Source organism: Prionailurus bengalensis, chromosome C2, assembly GCF_016509475.1.
Source record: "Prionailurus bengalensis isolate Pbe53 chromosome C2, Fcat_Pben_1.1_paternal_pri, whole genome shotgun sequence".
NCBI classification, from domain to species: domain Eukaryota; kingdom Metazoa; phylum Chordata; class Mammalia; order Carnivora; family Felidae; genus Prionailurus; species Prionailurus bengalensis.
Window position 1 is genome coordinate 80,991,690 of NC_057350.1, and position 19,224 is coordinate 81,010,913.

Below are 19,224 nucleotides of genomic sequence, written 5' to 3' on the forward strand. Positions count from 1 at the left end.
CATATTAAAGACTCAGCTTATGGAAATTCTTCCAGAAAACAGCAGGCTTGGACACCCCAAAAGGTGACCCATCAGTATACCATAAAGATTCACATACCAGAGAATGGGCTAAAGAATGAGCTCTTGAGAGCTGCAGTTCTTGTAGTAATAAACTTGACAGTTGCATTTAGGAGTTCACATTTATATCATTTCATAAAAGAACACTGAACCAGAAGTAAGGAGCCATAGCTCCAAGTACTGGTTCCTACTAACTTGCTGGGTGATCTTAAACAAGTCATTTGCCTCTCTAGACCATTGTATAGTATCTCGAGCTGTAAAGTTAGGGGCAATGCTAGACGCCCCCCCCCCCAAGATCTGCCTGACTCTGACATGACTGGGGTTAGTGACTGCCACAGCTAATTTTTGACCTTTCAACATATGTTATTTTAACACACTTCGAAATTTCAGATTTGCAACAGCCATTCATCCTTTCCTTCATTAACTTCCAGGTACTTATTTGGTGCCTCCCATGTTCCGGACATTGTACTAGTTACTAGGTATGCAGGGGGGTAAAAGGACAAATCCTGTCCCTGAATCTTATAGGGACTGGATCTGCCCTTTTAGTCAAGTGAGGGGGACAGAAAGTAGTCACCAACATGATAAATGTGATGAGGAAGAAGTGCAGGAGGCTCCAGAATGTATAACAGGAAATCCAACCTCGTCTTAAGGGTACAGAAGGGCTCTCCAGAGAAAATAACACTTTAATACCTGAACAATGAATAGAGGTCAGTCAGGCACTTGATGGTCTGCTGAAGATATGTGCTTGTGACCACTCTGCCCTAAGTTTCTCTTCCCAGTGATCTGGGAAGACCATGGCCCAAGAGGGACCTAAATGACAAAGGTCAATAAGAACTATACTTTGGGGTCCCATGACCCATTCAGTTCTTGGTGTGGGTAAATGAGACTCATATGTTTCTTCATTTTATTCCAGACATCTGCTCCAACATTTACCCCCAAGCTGAATCCAGGGCAATAATAATCACAATATCTTACTTTTACGTATCAATTTATTGCTTCAGTTAAAAAGACTATTCCCTGAGTATTGACTCTGTCCCAAGCTATGTAAGTAGAAGTGGACAAAATACAAACCCAGTGTCCAGAAGCTCATACTACTGTGATGCCTGCTGTAAGGCAAGCAGTGGTAACCCCTATGGACTTAACATTTATCCGGTGTTTGTAATTTACAAAGTATCTGCTTATTCATCTCCTCTTTGGACCATTCCATGTGATTCGTATGGCAAGTAGTGTGACTTCCACTTCTCAGATGAGGAAGCGATCTCAGAGGTCTGAAAAGCAGTAAGCAAACTATATGCCGCAGGTCTCACAGCCAGCAGTTGTAGGGATGGGGGCAGGGGGAGAAGATTGGCCATGTTTTGTATACATTCCCATAGTTGAAATAATGAATGTGCTAGGCAAGTATTATTACAGATGAGAAAAATGAGGCCCAGGGAGGGCAAAAGACTTGCTCAAGGTCGCACAGCAAGTTCATGACTAAGACTGTGGCAGAACATGATCTCCCCATTCTTCAGTGTTCCTTCACCTGCACAATAGGATAGTCTCTGAGACCAGGTCTAAGGTTCGACCTAAGCTCATCCAGGAAGGAGATGGGGAGGAGCCAGCTCTAGGGGTATCAGAACAGCAAGAACTCCTCAGCCAGGGGTAGAGCCAACAATGGCCTTATGTTGCAGATTGAAATCCCAATTGTTGACCACCGCACATGCCAAGAGGCCTATGCCCCTCTGAAGAAGAAAGTGACCAGGGACATGATCTGTGCTGGGGAGAAGGAAGGTAAGTCAAGAGGATGGCATACAACAGGGCACCACCAGCAATGGAAGGACTGGAGATCGTCCAGTCTTTAAGGCTGAACAGAGGAAGACTCAGAGAGGAATGGGGGAGGTCACGAGAGGAAGGATTCCACTGGAGAATTACACTGCGTCAGAGAAACGAGTGCTAAGAAATTCCCATCATTCCCATCTCCAAGCCCAAGGATTCCCCTATGAAAGGAGAGTCCCGAACCTGCCTGCAATAACTGAAATCACTGAGCTCTCGGGAGGCCGGACAGAACTGCAGAGTCCAGGTTTGGGTCACATGGTCTGTTGCGCCCCCTCGTGTTCAATTCTCTGAACTGCAAGTCAGATGTAGGGAAAAGGAGGCTCCTTTGGATTTATTTGGGGCTAGGAAGGGGAAAGCTTTAACATGCATCTCCTTTTCATTTAGGGGGAAAGGACGCTTGCTCAGGTGACTCCGGAGGCCCCATGGTGACCCTGGATAACGCGACAGGCCAGTGGTACCTGGTGGGCACGGTGTCCTGGGGCGACGACTGTGGAAAGAAGGACCGCTATGGAGTGTATTCCTACATCTACTACAACACAGACTGGATCCAGAGGGTCACCAAGATAAGGAATTGAATTCTGTTCCTCACCCCCAACCGCCTGCCCCGGGTCACTCAGCAGCACAGGAGAATTATCTGATGCAAGATGGCCACCCCTCACCTTTCACCCATTTCGTTCAGCCCACCCATTACTGGCCAATAAAGAGGTATCTCAGCCCCCTCTCCACACTCTGTAAAGGAGTAGAGTAGCTGAGTGATCAGAACACAAGGCTGAACCCAGGCCCTATCACTTACTGACATTGCATCATTGGGCAGGTGGCTTTACCTCTGAATGGCAGTTTCTTTGTCCATATTATAAAAATGGCATACCTTACCTACCTCAGAAGAGTCTGATGAAGATAAAATTAATTAATATATACATAGCACTTAGCACAGTGCAGACATAAGTCCTCAATAAACATGACTTAGCAAAAGTCATTGTGTTTACCAGGCAAATGAAGTTCTCCCACAAATCCCGTCGGGTCTTAGGGCTGCTCAGTGTGTACCCTTTTCCTCAACCTTGACCATCTCCTTCATCTGCCTGCAAATGTTCCATGATTCTTTGCTACCATGCACTTTTCTCAGTCCCAATCCATGTTCCCCATTAAAAAAAGAAAAAGTGACAAGTTTCTTAGTCCAATAGCATGTCCCATAGCAGTGCACTTGTGAATGTGAGCTGGACATGAGACTGAGAGAGTGCCCGAGAGAAGCAGGACAGGAGGAGGGGGGCAGACCAGGAGCAGTGGACTGGGAAGTCAGATGCCAGGTTTTACAAATAGCTCTTCCCCCAGCTCCTGTGTGGCTCTATGCCAGTCCCTTCCCCTCATTTGAAAGGACCCTCCCAGCTCTGACAGTCTAAGATCCAACGAAGACATGTTTCTCTAATGAGATGAGTTGAAGCTGAAGTAACCAAAAGGCAAAAATTACTTTAAGGTTCAACAGAGCTTTGATGCAGACCCAATACTGCATCCACTGCTCTCCCCATCCCCACCCCGTCTACCATGCCCTGGTTTCCAAGAATGTCACCTAGCAAAGTGCTAGCCAAGGGAACTTTCCACATTCCAAAGCAGAGCATCTGCTCCTACCCTTCCTGGGAACCTGAGCTGCACAAGGTCAGCCCTGGTAGGCTAGACTCAGACCCCTGAACTCTTCCTTCTTATGTCCCCAGCTAACCCCAAGCAGCAGTGCCACTGATTTCACACCCCGTCCCTCACCCTGGATGCCCTGGCACTGCAAGATCACAAGTGTTTCCCAGGCAGAATGCCTCTCCCCTCCAAGAACCACCTCCTCTCTGGGGAGACCTCATCCCCTCCAGAGCTCTGAGATTTAAGCTCTTCAAGGGTCAGAAGCCCCAGGTTCCTGTCTTCTATTTTATCAAAATTGGTCTTCGTGGGAGATTCTAGTTCTTAACCTGCACTGCGGTTGGTGGACTCAGTCAGAACCTCTTGTTGGAAGATGAAGATACTGAGGGGTGAGAACTCACAAAAACTAAGCACTAGGCTGAGTGCTCAGGGACATCAATTCACAGCCTGCCGCTGGTTCCAGGAGCAAGTCATTCTACCTCTCTGGGCCTTGCGGTCCATGCTGTAAAGGGAAGATGGCAATGGGTACCCAACTTCATCAGATATATGTCAGACAAGCTGGAGCTCTATCTCAGACACCAAAGAATTGCAATGCAAAGTTTTGGAGTTGCTGGAAGACATTCCAAAACCCCATACCTTCCTACCTCACAGCACTACCCAGGTGTCCCCATGTGCTAGGCCGTGCCGACGGGGCTATGGAGAATACCAAGTTGAGGGAAGCATGGCTCATGCCTTCCAGGAGCTCCTACAGGTGGAACTGACACGTCCACAAGTGACTACCATGAACAGAAGGAACCCAGCCAAGTGCTATGTTTGGGAGCAGCATGGAAGCAAAAGAATAGCCACTCTGATATGGAGGCATGCGAAAGAAGAGGGGACATCAGGAAGGAATCCTAGAGGAGATGATGTTGGCACTGACCCTTGAGGAGGGTGGGCATTCCCACAGGTAAAACAGAGGGAGGCATTCCAGGTGGAAGGATCACAAGAGTAAATGTCCACTCGGGTTTTCCTCATATTACACTAGCTTCTCCCACAAAAATGGTGGGTTTACTAGGCCTGGAACAGAGAAAGGACATTGTTCTGATTTTGGGATCAGAATCACCATCTGAAATAGCCTTTCTTCTAAAATTCAGGCAACTATAGCGGTTGAAATAGCCTCAGGATTTGTGCATAAATACTGGCTTCTTGCTGGACCCAGTTCATCCTGTTATTTCCCCTTTATCCTTACTCTGAGGAAATGTCTAAATGTGCTCTGGAACTCCAGCTTACCCTTGATCAACAAGCATTTATCAGCCCCTGCACTGCTGCTGAGTTTCAAGAAACCCAAACTTCTCACAGAGTTATAGAAGCAGAGGGTTGGGGAGTGCCTGGGTGGCTCAGTCAGTTGAGCGCCAGACTTCAGTTCAGGTCATGATCTCATGGTTTGTGGGTTCAAGCCCCGCGTCAGGCTCTGTGCTGACGGTTCGGAACCCGGAGCCTGCTTCGGATTCTGTGTCTCCCTCTCTCTCTTGCCCCTCCCCTGCTTGTGCTCGCTCTCTCTCTCTCTCTCTCAAAAAATAAATAAACATTAAAAAATTAAAAAAAAAAAAAGAAGCAGAGGGTGGGAGTGTCTATTAGGACCATCTTATCTAGAGGTGGGAAACTCATTACCTCCAAATGCAGCCCATTCCAAATTCAAAATGTGCTGCCTCTTAGGTTCCCTTTTCTATGCAACAAAACTCCACCTCCCTAGAATAGAGTTTGTAGCTGTGATTCCATACCATGAATGTTCTTTGCAATAATGACATGCCAACTTCATTAGCAACAAATGCTATTGTTTTTGTGAGTAGCTACACATTTGTTCCAATAAACATCTGCGTTGAGTCAAAGAATCCTGTTTGGCTTGTATGTTTTTCATGCTCTAATGATTCTGGTAAGTTGTATTTTCATTTATCAACACTTCTCTGAATCTGATTAGTATCACTGTACTATGAAGAGAGATAGTGGGGGAGATCATATTGTCAATACAATAGCAGGTCTTAGGTTTTTCAGGTCAGTTCTGATTAAACACCTTGTCCTATTATTCCTATAAATTATCAAAATATTCCAGGATGCTTATCTTTGAGCATCCAAATTACATTTCTTTTTTTTTTTAATTTTTTTTTCAACATTTATTTATTTTTGGGACAGAGAGAGACAGAGCATGAACGGGGGAGGGGCAGAGAGAGAGGGAGACACAGAATCGGAAACAGGCTCCAGGCTCTGAGCCATCAGCCCAGAGCCTGATGCGGGGCTCGAACTCACGGACCGCGAGATCGTGACCTGGCTGAAGTCAGGAAATTACATTTCTTGATTGTCATCCACTCCCAGAATAGAAAAAAAATTTTTTTCATCATGTGTTCAATTGTTTGGTTCAGAAAATATGGCACCATGTCTATGAGTGCACTCTTTTGAATTGTAGTGTGTACTTTCCTTTTGCTATGAGTTAATCTTGTTCCGATGGCAAGAATCAGAGAATTAGCACCAACAAGAAGCCCTTCTAGCAATGATAGGTAGGATTAGGTAAAATTAGAGAAATCTATACTGATCATGTGGCAGAGATGGTGGCCAATTTGGGTCTAGAATAGGTCTTGAAACCAAGAGACTTAGGTTCTAGTGCAGCATAGGTTGACTCTCTTATCCACTTAATTTCTCCATCCATTAACTGGCAGAAAAATCTTTGCTCTACCTGTCTGAGGGTTGTAGAATAAGATGAATTACCATATAGGAAAGAACGCTGGAAACTAAATGTAGCTCAAACATAAAAAGTTCTGTGGGAGATAATCACTAACATTTCTGAACATTCACTATCTGATTGAGACCACACTAAGCTCTTACATAATTCTCTCATCTATCCTCACAAAGTACTATTACTCTCTTCTCCCCTTTTTACAGGCAAGAAAACTAAAACAGTGAGGTTAAAAATGTGGACCAACCTACAAACACCAACACCCCAGTAGCAACAAGCACACCTAATGTCCAGATTTTGGTTTCTAACACTATTCTTCAATAAAAGGAACGAGGGCTCCTTAAAGAAATGGCTGATTCCAGGACTAGCACAGAAAATATACAAGATGAGCCTGGAGTATGTTGTTCCAGAGAGTAAGGTAGTCACACACAGTGATGGGGGGTATGTCAAAGGGACACAGGAGCCAACTAGAAGCGCTCTAATGACCAAAGTAAGAACACTTTGAGCAACAAAGCAAAACAGAATTGGATTGCAACCCAAAGTATAAAATACATATCCATAGTGTATACTTACATGTGTAAGTTATTGAATGAATAAATAAAAGGGGGAGAATAGATAAATCTCCCATGAAGAATGCCAAATGGTTCATATAAATAATTTGCTCTAAAGGAGATGGAGCATAATTCTCCCTCCCTTAAGTGTGGGGTGCAAATAGTGATTTCCTTCCAAAGTGTACAGTATGGAAATGGGGGAGCTGGGGGGGGTGGCAAAATAACTTTAGAGTGGAGAAACCTAACAAAAACACTACCCCAGCCGGGTGATCACAGTTAATATTAACAATGATAAGTCATGTTGATACTATATGACCTTGATATGTCCTAATGAAAATAGCACTGTATCTCTGCACTCTTCCTCCATTCATCTCATAACCCCAGCCTAAAATCATGAGAAAGAAATCAGAAAAATCCCAATTGAGGGATAGTCTACAGAACACTTGACCAATACTCCTTGGAATTGTTAAGGTGATCAAAACTACTGGAAGTCTGAGAAACTGTCTCAGCCAAGAGGAGTTTATAATATGCTGAACTGTATCCTTAAAAAAGATACATTGAAGTTCTCATCCTCAGGACCTCCAAATGTGACCTTATTTGAAAACCGGGTCCTTGCAGATCCATCTAGTTAAGACAAGGTCATACTGGAGTAGGGTGGGCCTTTCACCCAATATGACTGGTGACCTTATAGGAAGAGAAGATGAGACACAGAGACAGAGACTTATGAAGGAGAACGCCATGTATGATGGACGTGGATAGAAGCCAAGGAAGGCCAAGGGTCACTAGCAACCACACGCTGGGAATAGGCAAGGAAGGATTCTCACCCCCCAACCCCATTCCCAAGGTTTCAGAGGGAGCATGGCCCCACCAATTCTTGATTTCAGACCTCTAGCCTCCAGAACTATGAGACAATAGATGTCTGTTGTTTTAAGCCATGCAGTTTGGGGTGCTTTGTCATGGTAGTCTGAGGAAACTAACACAGAGCCTAAGGATACTTGAAACTAAATGTGTGACATAGGACCCTAGATGGCCCCCTGGAATAGAGAAAGGAAATTAGGTAAAAATGAAGGAAATCTGAATCAAGGATGGACTTCTGTTAAGAATAACACATCAATACTGGTTTATTAATTGTGACAATTGAACCATATACTAACATAAGGTGTTAATAATAGGAGACACTGGGGAAGGGTTTATGGGAGCTTTCTGTACCATCTGTACAATTTTTCTGTAATTAAAACTATTTTAGGGACCTAGGTGGCTCAGTTTGTTAAGTGTCTGACTCTTAATTTTGGGTTAACTCATGATTGCAGGGTCATGAGATCAAACCCCGAGTCAGGCTCTGTGCTGACAGTTTGGAGCCTGCTTGGGATTCTCTCTCCCTCTCTTTCTGCCCCTGCTACTCCCTTGCTTTCTCTGAAGATAAGTAAACTTGAAAAAAGAACTATTTTAAAATTAAAAGTTTCTATTTTAAAATGTGACCCAAGGTATCTCAGTCAGGAGATGGGGAAACTGGGATTTGAAACCAGTTCTGATGGACTCTGGGTCCCACTGGCTCTACCCCAATGGTTCTCAAGGTAGGCTGCACACAGGAGGCACCAGAAACACCAATGTCTGAGTCTCAGCCCCCAGAGACTCGAATATAACCAGGAGTAAGTCTTGAGCATTGGTGGGTGGGATTAAAAGTTCCCCAGGTAACTCTAATGTGCATACAGTTTGAGAACCACATTTCTAAGCTATCCTGCCAGTGTGTGCCTCCTGAAGAATGTTGGGAGCCTCTTTTACCCCAACTTGGGTCTTTGACTTAGGCCATGCAGCTTTTGGGAAGCAGAGGTGAGGTAGGCACCCTGCTGCTCTAGCCCACAATCCAGAATGTTCTCTCAGCCACAAAACCATCACTATGATATCTCTGCATGAGTATTTTCCGGGAAAGAACAGTCTTTTTTACTTTGCAATGGTAAACTGAAGAAGGGGAAAGTATTCCAGGCATGGGGGAACAGCATATGCAAAACAAAGAATATGAAAGGGCAGTGGATGTTTGGGGGAATCTGAATGACTTGGTGTCCCTGGAAAACCAGAAGAACTAGGAGAAAAGAGAACACCATCAGGCAGATATGAAGTGCAGACCTTGTATGCTCAGCTTGGTTTCGGGAATAGGGAAACATTTGAGTTTTTTGAATCAAAGGGAGATATGATCACTTGACTTTTCCAATGAGGCCTTAATGCAGAGAAGTAACTAAAGGAGAAGACACCAAAGGTAGGGGATTCAAGATGGCTTCTGACATCAGGCAAGGGACCTTCTTGTCCTGAATGAGTGCAGGCCTGTATGGAGGGAGGACAGGAATCTGCTTTTCAGAGGTCTGAGAACCTAGGGCTAAGTCCAAAAGAGACACCGTTAAGAGATTCCCAGCTTCTGATAATACTTCAGGATGAATTAGCAGAGAAGCAGAGAGAAAACAGGGCATAGACCAAAACCCAAGGGCAGTAATGGTTTTCCAGGCCCCTGGTCTTTCTGTGAGCTGCAGGCATGAGTGTTTATCTCCAGAAAGAAAGCCATGGGTGTCTCTAAATTTGAGGGAAGGACACAAACACGGTTTTTTCAACCGTCTCCTGCATCTGATGTGTGCTGGCCTCTCTTTGGAGACGTTAAGAAAAATTGTTTGCATGTAAAAACACGGGCTCAATTCCCAGCAATGAGCTTCTGATGCAGGAAAAAGAGCCAAGACCCTTTCAACACCTAGGCAGATCACAAAGGCTCCAAGGGGGTCCCCTCTGAAGAATGGGGTATTAGGACAAGACAGTATTATGACAAGAGGAAGGTGTGTCAAGCCCGGATAGTGCCGCAGGGCAAGCGTGCTGAATGAACAGATCAGCGTGTGTGGGAACGCATCTCCCCCACCAACATCTGCCAGCCCCAGTGGAAGCTTCTGCAAATGAACAGGTTATGACCCCAAGCCATACCACAGGCCAGAATCAAACAGAGCAAGCCCTGGGAATCTGGAGGACACCGTATAGATGTGGTCCAGACCCAAGTTTCAGAAGATGCTGACCTATTTTGAAAGAGAAGACCTACACTTCCCCCTGAGCTGTTTATCCTGTGACATTATTCCATCTAGCCCATCTCCTGACATGATCTGGTTGATTTCATCCATGCCCAAGTTTAAGTGCTCACACATGGCCCAGGCCTGCCAACGGGATCCAAGACAACAGAATCCTTCCTTTAAACAACTCCGACAACATCTTCCTTTGGTCTGAGTTTGTGTGTCCAATGCCCAAACCCATCCTGGCTGTCTAGGCCTCCCACAAAGCCTTTTTAATTTGAGTGCATCTTAAAATTATGAAACACTTCAAACACACTGAGAAGAACAGAAACAAAAATCCCTGTCCTGCTCAGACTTGACGAAACACTTCCCGCGCAAGGGAGAGGGGCAGGACTCCCATCCAGAGAGCAAGCTGGAGCCATGACAGAGAAGGTGCTTTGGGCCAGGGGTAAGAGCTCTGCACCTTGACGCTGAAGACCTGGGCTCCAGTCCAAGCCCTGCAGCTTGATGGCTCTGAAAGCTCAAGCAAATCACGTTCTCTGTGCCTCAGTTTCCACAGCCCCTGGTGGATTGCTCCTTCTTTTCAACCTCTCTACTTAGAGAGCCCCAGACTCAGTCCTTGGCCTCTTTTCTATCTAGCCTCACTCCCCGAAAAATCTCAGCGAATCTCATGACATTTCATATCACGTAGATGCTGACTGCTCCAATTTTCTCTCCAGCTTGGGTCTTTCCTCTGAACTGCTGTTATGAACATTCCACTGCCACCTTGCATTTCTTACATTTAATGTCTAACAGAATGCCTACAACACATATCAAGCTTTACATGTCCATAACCAAGCTCCTGACATCGCCCCCAAATCTATTCCTCACATAGCTTTCCTCGTTGCCGAAGGGGGTTGGCCAGGCCAAAAACCTTGGGGCCTCTTTGGCTCCTCTTTCTCTCATGTCTGAGTCATCAGCAAATCCTCTCAGCTCTACTTTTAAAATATACCCAGACTCAATCCAACTTTCCACCTCACTGGAACAGGCCATAATCACCTCTTTTCCTAGATTACTGCAGGAGCCTCCCAGGTAATCCTCCCTCTTTTATGCTTACTCCTCTATGGTCTTCTCAACATGGTGATGATAAATTAGATGACATTACTCCACTGCTCAAACCCTCTACTGACTTCTTGTCTCATTCAGATTAAAAACCAACATTTTGACAATACCCTGTGACACATATGGTCTGACCCCCATTACTACTCTAATCTTTGTTACCCTATTAGTAATGACTACTAAGCCTGAACTGCACCCCAGCCACTTTGGTCTCCTCACAGTTGAACATTCCAGGCTGCTCCTACCTCAGGGCCTTTGCACATGCCATCCCCCCCTTCCTCAGTTCACCTCTTTAGCGAGACTCTCCCTAGTTACCCAATCTAAAATGGTAACTCCAGTCCTTGCTTTTCTATCCCCCTTGCCTACTTTATTCCTCTCCTTAGTACTTAACACCCCCTAATATATCACACATCTTACTCAGACTGTTTATTGCCTAGTTCCTCAACTAAGCATACGGTAAACTACTTGGTGGCTTTGCTTTCCGCTCTATCCACAGTGCCTAGAACAATGCGCAACGTATAATATGTACCCAATAAACATTTGTTGAATGAATGAATAATCCTGGAAACAGGGGAAATCTTATTACGTCTTCAAAATGTTACTGTAACCCCACTATGATGAAGTGAAGAATGATTGAGCTTATTTTAGAAGTGAGGGGACAACAACACAGACTGAAATTCCATGGCTACCACGCAAGTCCCTGTATAAGGCAGCACCTCTCAAGGTAACTGCCTTTTCAAATGCAAATATCACTGTAGAGAGGTCTAGTTAGGGTATGATGTCTCAAAGTTTGCCTCCAGAAAGGAAAGGGGAAAAGGATCAAACTCCAAACCCACCTGGTCAGACTGAAGTGCTGAACTACATGACCCACCAGATGGGTCAGGGTCAGGCGCCACCCCAAATGAGTGAGGACAAATAAGGCCAAGCTGCAGTGTATGAGCAAGGTCAAGGCTAGTAGGGGCCCTTCAGATCACCTTACTTCTTTGCTTCTCAAATGAGGAAACTGAGACCCAGGAGAGGGGAAAGACTAAGGCACCCAAGGTCAGCAGCCTAGATCTCTCGGTAACATCTAACCCAGAGCTGGGACCCATGTTGCCCAAATCCCAGGCCAATGAGTTTTCTGTAGCACAACCACCACCCACCTACCCTCACAAGATTCGTCACAAAATAGCCATACAACAGGCGGATTTCATTTCCCTGGTGCATGTGGCAGTACCCACGCCCTGCCAAAAAACGATTCCAAAGGAATTTCCTTAGCTGGGAGTCCTACAGAGAACCAGAATGGGACTTGGAATGGAACGAAATTCCTTTTGCGGTATTTCAGCCAATGGGAATAGAGCCCAGAAATCACTGGTGTTTTCTGTTTGGGGTGATTTTTATATAGCTCTCTTTGAAGAATGAAGAGTGGCTACCATGCCACTGGAAAAATGAAGTCACTGCTTTGAAATATATTTGAGACGAAGAAAAGAAATGACTCTACATTACATTTAAATAAACCAGGTCTCAGCCTTGGGCTGGAGGAGTTAACCCTTACCTTCCTTTTTCTTTTTTATTTCTTTGCTCCCCCCCCCCAAAACATTTACCAGCAGAGCTGAAATCACAAAGAGAAAGAGCCCCTCAGGGAGTCACAGGGGAGGCTGCCAGATGAAAGGCAAAGGGGAAGAAGGAAGAGGGTGAGCCTATGCTCTGTATCAGGCAAAGTTACTGACAGTGCCTCATTTATTTCTCACAATAGCTCCGCAAGGCAAGAGTGTTATTCCCATTTTGATGAGAAGGGAAAGGGGGCTCAAGGAGTTTAAGTAATTTGCCTAAGGCTGTACAGCTCATAAGTAGCAGAACCTGTTTCTGAAGTTTGAATTAATCATCTTCCCTGACTCTGTGCATATAATGCTGGTCAAATTTCTTACTTTCTCTAGGCTTAAGTTCCTTACCTATGACATAAAGGCCCTAGATCGAATCTGCCTTACAGCTCTGATGGTCTATGGATTCACTATGTTGGAAATTGTCCTGATTGGTGATTTCCTTTGTTCTTAGGGCTCCTGACCCCCAGGAAGTGTTCTCCCATGGAGATGGCCCTGTCCCAGCCCTGGAAATGATCCAGGCTGCACTTCATGCTGATACCATACTGAGGAGTTCAGCCTCTGGAGCCACAATTCAGAGCCTGTAGGTCTTCTCCTGGCTTGAACATCAAGACTAGTACCCGGAAGCTCCAGTGGGAGAGGCTGGGATCTTGAAATGTCTCCGAGAAGTTTATTTATAATGCCTAGGGCACATCTAACAAGTTCATCATGTGGCACAGGGCAATGTGTACAAAGGAAGGACTGTCCCAGAGAAGTCTTTGCCAAGATGAGGCATAAGCCAGTGAGCAAACCTAGACCCACCCCCGCCCCCCAATCTGTAGCAACAACAATAAAGGAAACAGTGGAAGCCTCCGAGGGTTGCAGACATCTTCCCACAGAGGAGGAAGAAGCCTAATGCTTTAAAAAAGAGGCCTGAACTAAAACTAGGTGAGGGTTGGACTTCTTGCTCTGCCACTAGCTGGCAAGGGAACTTGAGGTAAGCCACTTCCACACTGTGGTCACGTTCCAGGAAGGAATACAGCCATAAGCAAGTCCTTGTAACAAAATTTGATAAGCATCTGGCAAGAGTGGTCGAGCTCAATGATGGAGACTCTCAGAGCAGGACAAAGCCATCATAGCAGAGGACAGGCAGGAACCAGGAGTTTTGAGGGAAAGTCAAGTTCCCAGGACAGAGAGTAGGGAGGTAAGAGGGAAGCTGAGTCCTAGTCCTAGAGAATCCAAGGCGGAGCCATCAAGGGAGACCTCAGGGCTCATCATAATAAGACTGGGTGCAAAAGGAAGTCTGTTCCTCAGCGAGAAGGCCTTATACCAGGCAGTGCAGGTGGACCACCTGGGAGTCTTATTCCAATTCAGATGCTCAGGCTTCATGCCCAGAAATTTTGATTCTGTTGCACTGAAGTGGAGGCTGGGAACAGACATTTCCTTAAAAAGCTCCCCAGGATTTCGAAAGCACAGCCAAGGCCAGGAACTTCCTCAATAATAAGCAGGGCTCTCTGGGAGACAAGGCCTGTCTTAGTGCCCACTGGATCCCAGCACCCAAATCAGGGCTTGTCAGACAGAGGGTGTTTGGGGTACTTAGCCTGGATAAAGGGATGAGCACTGTGTGAATAAAGCAAAGGACGTCGGCAGCCAGGTGCTAGAATTACAGCAAGGGCAAGGGTACGACCGGCCTTAGGCTGAGTCCCCTGGATGACTGACTGAGCACTGCCTGCATTCTTCCTGACCTTCATGATCAGCCCAGACCTTGAAGCTGGAGCTAGATTAGCCTTATATGGGAGCCCAAGAAAGGCGAAAGAAGGAGACAGGGGGCGTCTAACATATCAGGGACCACATATCAGGGACGTTGTAGTGAGTCTCAAGCACACATTCATGACTACTAAGCCTGATTGAAGATATACAGTCTTTATTAAAGTATCCCATCTTTATATAAGTGGCCCTACTCCCTCCACCACTACAGATGGTGGTGACTTTCCATTAAAAAGGGGATCGGTAGGGGACACAGGAAGAATCAAGTTGTTAACAGAGGCGAGGTGAATGAGGACCCTCGAAAGTGCAGGGTGGCATCCCATCTCCTGCCTTCTGCCTCCCCCCAAGCCCCATCCATACCCGTACCCTCAGAAAGTCTCTCCTCCCACCCCAAACCATACGCATCCCAGTTTAAAGTGATATAAGGTTCTCTCACATATCTATGCACTTCTCTATGGGTAAAGCACTTCATGTCTTTAATGTTCCCTCTCTTGCTAATGACACCCCATCCCTGTGGTTCTAGGTGGACAGCTAATGGTTGGTGAGAGGGCCTATGCATGGCCAAAGTAGGGAAGCCTCTCAACTAGCATATCAGCAAGGCGCCCAGGAGGCCAGACCCCTACACTGGTGTCATGACCATCAGAACTGCTGAAGAATCGGTGAGGCTGGGTCCCTGAACTCTACATACTCTTCATTATAACAGAGCGTCATATATTTGTTTCCTAGGGATTTTGTGCCTTGCGTCTAACACTCTACCTTCCGAACCTCCCCTAAATTCTCTGTCAGTTCATAAGCCATGGGTGGGAAGCCTCGTCTATGAAACTCTACCCCAACCACCATCTCTGAGACAGGCAGGCCTCAGAATCCATCCTGAGTGGAGAGAGGCTGCTGGAAGCTGGGGGTCTGGGGAACAGAACCAAGGAACCCTGTGCATCCAGCAGCAAAGAGACAGCCTAATGCTTCCACCTCTTCTCTTCAAGAGAAAGTTCTGCTGTGTGCAGGGAGGCAGAGTTGTGGAGGAGGCTTCTCCATAGGGGCCGGGGGTTGACGAGAGAGCACAAGAATGAGCTCATCACTGTGGAAAGGCCTTTTGAGATCACCAAGCCCTGTGATGGTCAAGCTTTTTTTTTTTTTCTTTTGAAGTAGTTGAACCTATTTGCATCCATAACTCTTAAATGCCACTCCAAGATGTTCTGATCAAGGCGAGATGAGGAAGTAGGAGCCAGGAATGGACAGTGTGACCAGGATGGGAACCCTACTCACCCGGCCTACCTTCCAAATCCAAAAGTCCCTGAGCAACAGCTATGCAGAACTTCGGGGTCCTGGGTTTCACTTCAGAAACCCTTGATTTTATGGATGGTAAAGACGTGTGATTTGCCTAGGGTCCCCATGGAGTCCGTGGCGGCACCAGCACTAGAATTTAACCCACTCCCACCCCAGGTCTCTCTTTGCCCCCTCCCTCCAGCTGGCTGGCCCCCACGGGCCTTGGGCCGCGAAGAGTTCCCCTACGCCCACTAAGGGAATCTTAGACAGAGCTGCGGAAGGAGAACTGCAGGTAGATGATCAGCAGCAGGACCGTGGCCCAAAACAAGCACCAGGGTATCGAGCAGAAGTTGCAGCCAGAACCCGCCTCCGCCTGTGGCTTGGTGGGGCTGGGCGCCCGCGAGAAGGTGTAGGTGGTGGCCTCTTCCTCCAGCAGCTTCTCGCTGGGCTTCCAGTGCACGATGCCCTCCTGGCAGGCCTCGCAGAACTCGCCGCGGTGCCGCCGGGTGTCCTGGCGGCTGGCCACATGGATGCGGTACTGGCCACCGGGCTCCCCGTAGCACTGCTCGCGCAGGCTGGTGATGAGGTTGTCCACCAGGCTCTCGATGTTCTCCTCCAGCATGCTCGACTCGTCCAGCCGCGCCGTGCCGCACTCGTAGCACAGCTGCTTGAAGACGCGCATGCGCACCGAGCCCGCCCGCTGCTCGCGGTCTAGGTACATGTGGAAGAGGATGACCACGTGTGGCGACTGCCAGGTGTGCCAGCACCAGGAGCAGTGGAACCTGCGGGGAGGGGTTGAGGCAGGGGGAAAGGACTGTGTGCTGCAGAGGCCCCTGCCTCCTGCATCCCAGTGCCCTCAGGCCTTGCCCTTGGGGCTTTGGCTCTGGGGATATTTCCTCATCTGCAAAATGTTCAGGGGGCACCAGATGAGTCCTTCCTGCTCACACCTCTTTTAAGTCTCACGGCGGGGATGGCCCGGACCAGCTGGGAAACGCACCATCCGTCCGCACAGTCTTACCTGTTAACACTGACTGTGAACAGGCTAGACCCAAATCAGGAGAAAAATGACACCGTTACTGCTGCTGGGCCTCCACGTGCACACAGCCAGAGTCAGAGCCAGTAGCCAGCACGTAACAAGCGCTCAATAGATTTTTCTTGAATTGAATTGGATGGACTGAACCAGGGCAGGAAGTAAGGCCTTGCTTCTGACCCCCACGCTGCACCATGGAGCCTCCCCATCTTCTGTCCCAAAGGGAAGTCCTGCATAATAGACCCATGGACAAGAGTGCTGGAAAGTCATCTCAGATATTGCTGTACATCTGAATCGCTGAGAGACCTTGCTGACATGCAGGTTCTGATTCAGTAGGTCTAGAACAGGACTGGAGATTCTGCATCTTTAACGAGTTCTAGATGATGCTGGTGCTGCTGGTCCACGACCCACAAGGTAGGGATCTAGTCTAACCTCTCCTTTCACAAATGGGGAAAGTGAGGTCCAAGAAGGAAAATGAATTGCTCAAGGGCCGTGGAGCTCATAGTAGAGCCAGTTTCTAGAACACCTCATGTGTTCAGTATTTTATATTAAGTCAGGCCGAATTAAATAGATTGAAATTGAACTGTCCCAGGACCAGAGCACAGAACTCAACCTCCATAGACCTTGAGCCCCCCGTCTCTTGGTTTTCAACGCAGTTAGAGGATTAAAATCCGAAAATATGTAAAATGTCGGAGGTTAGAATTAGTAAGTATGTCCCACCTCTTCGTCAGAAGCAGTAGCCAGGACTCAGAGAGGGAAAGTTACATAGGAGTGCAGAGGAAGAGCTGGAATGAAACTCCAGTATCCCACTTCCCAGTGAGGGACTCTTTCTCTGCCTCCCAGTCTAAACCGGCCCAGCGAGACTGACCCTAAGCATCTGGGTTCTCTATATCTCTGTTTCTTCTTGGAAGGTGCCCCCAGCCTGCCAGGCTCCTACTGCCCGGGCCACTCACCTGCCCGAGGCATGCAATTCCAGGTACTGCTTCCAGCCAGGGGCCAGCACGTTGTGCTTGAGGTTGGGATCTATGATGAGGTCCCAGCTGTCGGCCGGCTTGGCCTCCTCCATCTTCTCATAGAAGACTTTCTTCCATTCACCTGTAGTCACGCTTTTACACATGGTCTCGTCAGTGGCAAAGGAGGGCAGGCTCCACTTGAGCGAGAACACGGAGAGCGAGGGCAGGTGTAGGGCAGGGCAGCGCAGTTTCCACGGTCTAAAAATCCTCATCGACAGGACCGGGAGGAAGCAGGACCCAGCTCCCTCCTTTGTCCGCAGTGGAACCTGTTTCCACAGCAACCAGGCAGGGCGCCAAGAGACAGAGCTTGGGGAGGAGGGACTCTCCAAAGGGGTGTTGGAAGGCCCCGAACTGAGGCTGCGGAGGCAGGGTTTGTGGGTCTAAGTGACCTGAGGCAGGTGGGGGGCCTGAAAGGAGGCTGAGCTTCAGGCCATCTCACTCTGGCCTGTGAAGGGCGTGCAAAGGCGAAGACCCGGGAGCTGGCTCAGCCTCACCTCGCTGCCCCTGGAGGCATCATCAGCATCTGGCTGCTATGGTAACCATGATGCCTTAGGGAGCCAAAGAGACCTTAGGGATGGGACGCTGTGGACCTGTTAATAGACGCAGCAATAATAATAAACTCTCTGCACTCCCACCCATTTGTGACTGGCATTGGGCCATTTACAAAAACTATTGGCGGTCCTTTGACCCACAATCGTTATTGTCACTCTACAGATCAGGAGGCGGGATTCATCTAGCTTATAAATGGCAGAGAGCTCATATTCAAATCCAAGTTATTGAGCCCATACGCATTCATTTAAGTCATTCATTTCAAACATACCCCTGTACCAGGCTCTATGCCAGGTGGTAACTGTGTATGTACCCAATAGCCAGAACGCTACAGATCTGTACTTGGACAGCTTTGTGCAAGAGCAACTACCTTTGCACAAAGGTGGGTACCATTGCATCAGCCTGGTAGGAGGAGAAAAGATGATTTTCAACCTGATGATAGAAGACGAGAGCAATATACATGGGGGAAAACAGCCTTTATTCCTGGTGCCTCTCCTGATATTTTTTAATAAACTATTTTCCTTTATAAAAGTCCCAGTTTTATTTAGAAAAGTTGGAAAATATAGATAAAAGCAAAAGTAAAACTCTCACTAAAACTCGTGTTCAAAATAATCACTGTTAATATTACGATATATGCATCCTGACTGCCACTTATCTGTGCATGTGTGTGTGTATATGTGTGTCTGTATATATATACACACATACACACACATTCTACATGCCCCACTGTGATCTATGTTTTAAATAACGATATATAGTGAATATTTTTCTAAGTAATTAATATTATTCCATCTTGTGGTCTGCCTATATTCTGTGATCTAGTGGAGCATAATTTATTTAGCTACTCCTCTATTTGGGGGTACTAAAGTGTTTTTTTTTTCTAATCTTTTATAATTTCATTTTTGCTACCTATTTGTATACAACTTATTGATTAAGTTCATGGTCCTGCATTCTAGATCTCACAGACAGTGCCTCCTGCAGCTGGAAAACACATCTCTTGACTCTACTCTCTGCAGAAGCTCAGAATCTGAACAGGTTCTTCAAACAGTATGACTTATGGACAGCCTGCAGATCCTGAAGTTTGCAGATGAAAAAGAAAGGCCTAAAATTCCCATCTGGTACAGGAGACCACCTTCCAAGTGTTCCTCCTGCCCCTG

At 46.9% G+C, this 19,224-nt stretch overlaps 2 protein-coding genes across 2 annotated transcripts in view; one reads left to right on the plus strand and one right to left on the minus strand.

Moving 5' to 3' along the window:
* MASP1 (MBL associated serine protease 1) overlaps positions 1 to 3,036 on the plus strand; it is a 60,901-nt gene extending 57,865 nt beyond the window's left edge. Inside the window, exons 15-16 of the mRNA XM_043594628.1 lie at positions 1,728 to 1,827; positions 2,257 to 3,036. Coding sequence (XP_043450563.1) covers positions 1,728 to 1,827; positions 2,257 to 2,447 — 291 coding nt within the window. The 3' untranslated portion in view covers positions 2,448 to 3,036. The remainder of the gene's footprint in view (positions 1 to 1,727; positions 1,828 to 2,256) is intronic.
* An 11,311-nt stretch (positions 3,037 to 14,347) lies between these two features.
* RTP1 (receptor transporter protein 1) lies at positions 14,348 to 18,282 on the minus strand. Its single transcript, XM_043594631.1, has 2 exons — positions 17,459 to 18,282; positions 14,348 to 16,257 (listed from the first exon to the last, which is right to left on the minus strand). Exons 1-2 carry the CDS (start codon positions 17,728 to 17,730, stop codon positions 15,738 to 15,740), a joined length of 792 nt encoding a protein of 263 aa, XP_043450566.1. The 5' UTR covers positions 17,731 to 18,282; the 3' UTR covers positions 14,348 to 15,737.
* Positions 18,283 to 19,224: the final 942 nt, after the last annotated feature.